Source organism: Eulemur rufifrons, chromosome 29 (genome assembly GCF_041146395.1).
Source record: "Eulemur rufifrons isolate Redbay chromosome 29, OSU_ERuf_1, whole genome shotgun sequence".
NCBI classification, from domain to species: Eukaryota; Metazoa; Chordata; class Mammalia; order Primates; family Lemuridae; genus Eulemur; species Eulemur rufifrons.
The window spans coordinates 56627089-56635016 of NC_091011.1; the positions used below are offsets into that span (position 1 = coordinate 56627089).

Genomic DNA, 7928 nt, shown 5'->3' on the forward strand with positions numbered 1-7928 from the left:
CACCAAGTAGATTCTGCACACATCCCTGATAAATGATCCTTGCCATTTTGATTTTGCAATATTTAGCATATCACAGTAAAATTCTAAAATTTACTGACATTATTTATAGTTTTATTCTTTATAATATGCATTTAATGCTTACCTCTTCAAATTTTTTGTTTAACAAGGGCCAAATACATTTGAAGATGCAGGGAATTACATCAAGAACCAGTTTCTAGACCTGAACTTAAAAAAAGAAGACAAGGAAATTTATTCCCACATGACCTGTGCTACTGATACTCAAAATGTCAAGTTCGTGTTTGATGCAGTTACAGATATAATAATCAAAGAGAATCTGAAAGACTGTGGGCTTTTCTAATCAATTGTTTTCTCTTCCACTCTTACTCGTGGTTACTTTTCAAGATATAAAAGAAAAGGTGCTGTGTGATGTGTTTAGTTTGAATATATATTAACTTATCTAGTAATGTAACTAGTATTATAAAGCAAAAAGTTTTCATGGAAAAATTTGAATGTATTGTCATCTGTGTCTGGATAGGCATCAGTTTCTTTGGGACATGGAGAACAGGGTGTCTTTGATGCCCTCATATCTAAAAACTGATATATTTTGGTAACTGTAACAGTACACATCAGTGACACTGAATTTTCTTAGAAATAAACTGCTACATGTGGCCTATTTTTAATCATAGAATAATGAAAAATATGAAATAATAATTCTATATTTTTCCATTGGCCAGATTTTGAGAAGCATTCAATTTTGCTGATAATGTAACCATGCAGGTGCTATACAGACGATTTGAAAATAGCACAAGGCATTTTATTGGTCAATTATTTCTGTATTTGTCAGCTGTAAATGAAATGTGTACTATACATTTTCTTGTTAATGGTAAATTACATATGCAAAATAAATATATACAATATTATCTGCTATATTGTTTTCTTAAAAGTCATTAATGCTGAATTTACCCTTAGAGTTGAAAATTTCAATAATTTATCTTTTTGTTCTACCGTGGTTGAAGAGAAGGGAAAGTGTATGGTCAAGTACACAGTGTAAGGCTGTATACGCTGAGAGGAGTGACAGCCCCTCCCATTCCCCACAGTTTATTCCAGAGTGGCATGGAACATTATCGCAACTAATGATCACATGGGCCTTGGGACAAAAATTCTAGACTGCAAAAGAGAAAAATAATTTGATGTTTTAGCACTGGTATGTTTTGTGAATAAGAAGTAGGAACAAGCAGATAGATTTTAGAAGGCAAAAGTAAAGCTTCTCTGTTAGCACTGTATCATGCATTCTAATTGTCATATTGTATTCTAATGGTCAAAGTTTTCTTTCTAAAAGCTAAGTTGTTGCTTTATAAACTAAATCATGTTATTTATGAAGAAAAAAGATGAGTTTATTTTCTTTTTTAAATGTGTCTACCATTTCTAAAATATACTCTTAAAACACGTCTCCATATCATTTATCCTTTTACACTTGTGGAAAGTGATATATAGTCAGTATATTAGGTCAGCATATAAGATTTATAATGACCTTAAAAGAGATTTAATTAGGTTTTTATAAGGTAGATGAGATGCAGTGAACATACATTAATCAATTTGCCAATCTGCCATTCAGGTGGATTTAGGTAGCTCTGTCTCCAGTGTTACTACTTCATTGTTCTGAAACAAGTCTCCATTCTAAACACATAAGAATCATTACAACCCAATAAGTAACCTTGACTTGGGTGCCTATGATTTTTTTTTCAAAAACACAAAGGAGTTATCAATAAACATAGTCAAATAAATAAATAAATTATGTTAAAAAAATTGAAAATTCTTTCATAGAATGTAAATTATTTAGAAGCCTAAGATACCAAGTACAAGAAAAACCTGAGAAATCATTTAGTTCAGGCATCCCATAAACTTTTCTGACTGAGAACCAATATTTATATGACCACAACCAAACATTTTGTTAGGAGATATTTGAAGCTATGAGATTTTAAATTAAGACTACAAATACTATACTAGTTTCATCCATTGTTTTGTCTTCTTTTTGCCAGCTATTTACTTTAACTGTGTTTCTTCATAAATGTGAGAACTTCCCAAAAAGGAAAAAAATATTATTTGAAATATTATTCTGACTTAACTTTAGTGTTCCTTTACATGATGTATGTGCAAAGGGTGGGGTCAGCAACAGTTCAATTTGCCTTTAAAAAATACATAACTCATTTTGACCTGTGCAAAAAGTGACAGGCATTAATATTTTTTATGAAATATTGTCCTCTGAGAATGTTTTAATGTTGAATGACCAAATTAAACTGCAAGTTAGTTTGGATTATTAAGAAAGAAAAACTGATAAAGTCCTTCCAACACTATGATTTAACTTAAAAGTTTTCTTCACAATCAAAAATATTACTGTGCTAAATAATGAATTTTGATTAAGGAGAGAGAATTTTTAGTACAGAAAAAATAAAATACATGTTTGTATTAATTCTTTAGTGATTGCAATCTTTTAAATTTAAAGGCTTACCATTAAAAGCCTTACCCTGGAGAAAAACACTAGATGATTGCACTTAGAGTTAACATAAGAAAGTTTATGCTATTTCTCATTTTACTTTTTAATTTTTAATATAAAAAGTTGGAGTAGAGGCACAGCATTTGGAGCTAATTAAATAAAGTAACAAACTGATAATACGGGAAGATTTGCTTTTAACCTGTAGAAACTCCCACTGAGACCAGCAATGTTGGTTAAAATTGAAACACCTGTTCAATTGGAAAGTCAGGCTTCCAACTGTACCGTCAATGCCCTTGCTTTACAGCATCCCAAAGAGGCAGCCTTTGTCTTTGCCGTTCAATCACGTGTTCAAGCAAATGAAAGATGTTCAGACCAACAACAAGCAAATGAATTCCACTCAAACAAGTTCAGACATGATTATGCTGACATTTTACTCTTCTGTTATTTGAGGTTTCTCTTCCTGACTCAGAATGTTGCCCAATCCTGCTTGTCTTCGAGTTTTAACACTTCCAACTCATTCACTTCTGAGGTTTTCCCCTAGGCACTACCTCAGAGATAAGCTGTGGGCTTATATCCAATGGGGTCATTGACAACCATTCCTCACAGAGCTTTTCCAGAAGCACAAACTGGTCAGCAGATTAGATTTTACCTCCTGGGACTAGGGACTACAGAGTTAAATGAAAGAGTATTACCAGGGCAATACCTTTATGTCAAAATATTATGAAAGTAGTCACCTCTACAAAGACACTCTATAAAAAAGGGATTTTAAATTCTGTGGCATCTCTAATATTTAGCATAAATATCCAATATCCTATTAACAAAAGGTGTGAACAAATAATAGTCTTCATGTGCATCACATAACTGGGCAAACTATTTTTTTCAGACTATGGGCCTGTGCTAATAACAAATTTTCTTACCAGATCCATCATCCTATTTAATCACAAAATGTATTTTAAAACCCTTGCAGAGAATTACTTAGGCTTAACCAAACACTATTTACATGAGGAAAAATAAATCTTTTGTGTTGGTTTATGTGCTTGTATTATGTTGTACCACTTCAGAATTAGAGGGAGACACATTGGTTAAAATGTATAATGAATGAATACTAAAAATAAAATATTAGTAAGAATTATGGAAGAAATTAGAAATTCTCTCACGTAGACTAACCTTAAAAATGGGAGAGACAACCCTCTGCTTAGGATGAAGTATTGACTAGATAATATAATCAACTGAAGCCCTCTTTCCAACTAATGCCTTTTCTGACTTTCTTACAAACCACTCTATAGCCACATGGGGGCACAATTACATCATGTGTTTTTCTACCCAAATGTTAAAAACATAATACATTTGGATTACCAATAACTTTAATGAAACAGATAATAAAATTCTATTAAGAACCCTAGTTCATTTTTTTTTTTTGCTTCTAGTTCAATAGTACATGATAATCTTCTGATAATCATAATATACAATATTTTAGTCAAATGTGTGATTAGCAAAACTGTTGAAACAGCTCCCAATTTGTAGAATGTTACAGATAGATATATAGTCTCTTTTCATGCTCTTGTTACTTATTTTTTTGTTGTTGTTATTTTCAAGTTTCTGTTTAAATATAAGTACCATTAATTTTATAAAGTATGTCTTTCCATTATTCTGTATTGTGTTTAAAAATCTTGATTAGCTCACAGTGAAAAGTAGAAGAAATATAATTTGATGCCTGACAACTACTGTGTTTTGTGAGTTGTAATCAATTGGCTGCTCATTAATGTATATCCTTTCAGTAAATCATAGTAAAGTTCCATCCTGCTAAAACATTAACCATTCCATTATTCTGTTTATTACAACTTTTTCTCAACTACCACTCCGCCAAATCAAGAGGAAAATGAGTGCTGAGACACTTTCCTTCACCACCACTGCTGCTGACAGCACATTTTTCATTAGTAATAGCACCACTTTTGTTTTAAGCCACATTTAGTCACACTAGTTAAGTAATAAATAGAGTCAAATGAAAGAAAAAGGAAATAAAAAGACCCTAATTTACTTCATAGGCACAGGAATGGTCCTCTAATTATTACACCTTTCATATAAGGAATAATAAATGAGACACACAGGCAAAGCCATTATTTTATGTGAAAGACATTCATATTTCCTAAAGTGGTCAGCGTGGAACAAAACCAAGCTCATATATGTGATTGAAAATCATTTTTTTCAATGTATATTGCTGTGAGTTTTCTCTTCTGAAAAATAAAAATGATCAAATATTAAATGTTATCATAATATTAAAAGCAAGGGAGAATATTTATATTTAACTCATTAAAAGCCTTACACTGAAGAAAAGAACTGAATTATTATACTTAGAGTTAGCACAAGAAAGTTTATCATAAAAAGCACCCCATCCTGAATGCCAAAGAAAGAGGTGATCTATGCTACAATTATTCATTAAAAAGTCTGAGTATTTTCTTACACTTAAAATACTGGTGGAGAAGTGTACATTTATATAAAGCACAAGATATGTGAGATAATTTACAAGCAAAGGAAACAATTTTATTTCCCTAGGAGTTAGAGTCACTGACAGTAAGTTTGTCCGTACCCAGCAAGGACTGAAACAGAAGGTAGGAGAGAATTTTATATAAAAATGTATAGAAACCTTTTGCATTACATAAAAATAAACACAAATGCTTATTCTTTTTTCATAATTCTGTTATTCTGTAAATATAAAAAGGAAACTGCGATAGGGTTTAGGACATGTACTGAAAAATGTGGCACCTTGGCATTTGGGCAAACAGTAGAAATAGGAAGGTCTCTCTGACCTTCTCTCACTGTTCTCCCCTAAAGCAAGTCATAAAAGAATTCTTTGACTTTCCTATTAAGTAGCCCATTAGACCCTCAGGCCAGAAGGGTCCTTCCTATACCACAAGGCCTTTTGTTATAGGGGTCTCAGCCATGAACCTAGTGATGGGTAAGGAAATGATATTGCTTTTCTCCCCTACAACTCCTTCATGATCTCGAGCGACAGCCACACTGTTTTGCTATGCTTTTCTGAGGACTTTTTTACCTTGAAACAGTAGTAGAAGTACATGGGCAGTTGCATTCTGGACTCCGTGCTCTTAGTAGGCTTCATTAAACTCTCAGCTTCCAACAGCAAATTATTAATCACGTCTTTCACTGTAAATCTGTGGCAAAAAAGTTCTCCTGAACTGAATTTCCGCTCCTGGTACAAGTGATAGGGTCGCGTAGGGAACCCTAGGCAGTGCTTGAGGACTTGATTTTAAATCCCAGTTTGAGTACCAGCCCCCACCCCGTGGAACACTGAACAGTTGTTTGTTTATTTTAGGTGGTCATTTTTCTTACCCATATATGAACACAACAGAGTACATTAAAGAATCACTACAGACCAAAGCACATTAAGCTTCTGAGTCTGCAGTTTCTTTTGAAAATTGATACTAGAGCAAACTTGGTTGTTTATTTGTTTGGAGACAGGCTCTTACTCTGTAGCCCAGGCTGGAGTGCAATGGCATCATCATAGCTCACTGCAGCCTCAAGTGATCTTCCTGATTCAGCCTCCCAAGTAGCTGAGACTACAGGCTGGAGCCACTGCTCCAGGCAAATTTTTTTTTGTTTTGTTTTGTTTTTGGTAGCAACAGGTTTCTTGCTATGTTGCTCAGGCTGGTCTCAAACTCCTAGCCCCAAGCAATCCTCCTGCCTAGGCCTCCCAAAGTGCTAGGATTACAGGCATGAGCCACCACCTAGCCTTGTCTTAATGTTATTAAAAGAAAGCAAAAACAGGAAGAGGAATGGTATACAAAGGATTTTTAATGAATATTCAAAATATGACTTAATGTTTAAAAATTATGATTTTTATTTTAGGTTTAAATTGAAGGCTTAAAAATGTTATTTATTCCTGGGAAAAAGGACTAGGCAAGTAGCACTGCCCCTAGTAAAGAAATCACAAGGGCAACATTTTATTGTTAAGCCTGGTAGGTCATACCTTGCCATCCAAGAGAGGGAAAATGCATTGAGTAAGTGTATAAAAATTTTATTGAAGAATAATGTGACAACTTGGTAAAGTTACCAGACATCATCAAATTACACACTTAAAATGGGTGACTATGTAAGTTAGCCCTCAAAAACAGTAATAGTAACAATAAAGGTGATTTTTAAAAAGAGTACTGTGGTACTCACTCCTCCCCATAGTGTCTCACATATAGATTAAAAAGTATTTCATAAATTAATAATAAAATTAAAAAGTATTTCATAAATTAATAAATTATGAGTCCATATTTTCCATAGCGACCTCTCAGCCTGAAAAGCAAATGTACCAAACTCCAATACCCCTGTCTATCTGGGTCTACCCTCCCTTTATGGTTGGCCGTCTAAAAGTAATAATTTAGTTTTCCTTTTTAAAACTCCTAGAAGCTGAGATCATCCTTATGCTGAAATAAAGTTGCAGGAGTACTAACCCTCAGGGCACATGGCCCTGACTTTCACACACGAGGTCCTCTGCACTTACGGGTCCATCTGCCGAGACTGCCCTCCTCCACTCTAAGCCTTGTTTACTCCTACTCATTCTTTTTTTTATATATATATGTATTATTTATTTCAGCTTATTATGAGGGTACAAAAGTTCAGGTTATATATATATTGCCCATGTCCCGCCCATCCCCCCGAGTCAGATCTTCAAGCGTGTCCATTCCCCAGACAGTGCACATCTCACCATTCATGTAGTTATACCCCCATCCCCTCCCCCACAGTTCACTTCTTAAGACAGGGTTCTCAAACCACAGAACAGAAGGTCACCTGTATGTATTTTTATAGGTTTGCATAATTTTATTCTTTACAACTTATTAAAGTATACAAAGAAATATTTTTGTGTGTGATTGTTTGATTTATATACATTTCTCCATTTTGCTATATGTTTCCTGAGGTTTTCCATAATTGCTCTTGACACAAAGTGGAAACTTACTGAATACCAGTGAATTAATAAACCAATGAACCAATGATTGTTTACCAAGTTCTCCTGGAAAGCTACTTTTCTCTTGATTGCCAGAATGCCATAATTCCCTGGTTTTTCTCCTATCTCCTTTTTTACCTCAAACTTTTCTGATCATTCTATAAACATTACTAAAAATATTTACCAGATTATCTTCTGTTCTTATTCTACACATTCTTAGAAATCTTATGTCTTTCATGGCTTCACTTTTTCTAGGCAAGATCAGTCTCTTGATCCCTAGCTGCATATCTGAACTGCCTCTTGGATCATGCGCACACAAATAATATTCAACACTTTCAAAATTAAAATCATGATTTTTTTTACCTCTACCAAGTTTATCCCTCCTCTTGTGATCTCTCTGATGTTCAAGCTGGATTAGGTTTTACCCTTCTTTTCTTTCACCTGTTACCCCTCTCAAATTATTCATCAAGTTCTGTTGATTCTACA

The 7928-nt window shown here is 33.8% G+C and overlaps 1 protein-coding gene across 1 annotated transcript in view; it reads left to right on the forward strand.

Moving 5' to 3' along the window:
* Nucleotides 1-389, forward strand: part of GNAT3 (G protein subunit alpha transducin 3) — a 39483-nt gene extending 39094 nt beyond the window's left edge. Inside the window, exon 8 of the mRNA XM_069461993.1 lies at nt 168-389. Within this exon, the coding sequence (XP_069318094.1) occupies nt 168-358 (191 nt within the window). The 3' untranslated portion in view covers nt 359-389. The remainder of the gene's footprint in view (nt 1-167) is intronic.
* Nucleotides 390-7928: the final 7539 nt, after the last annotated feature.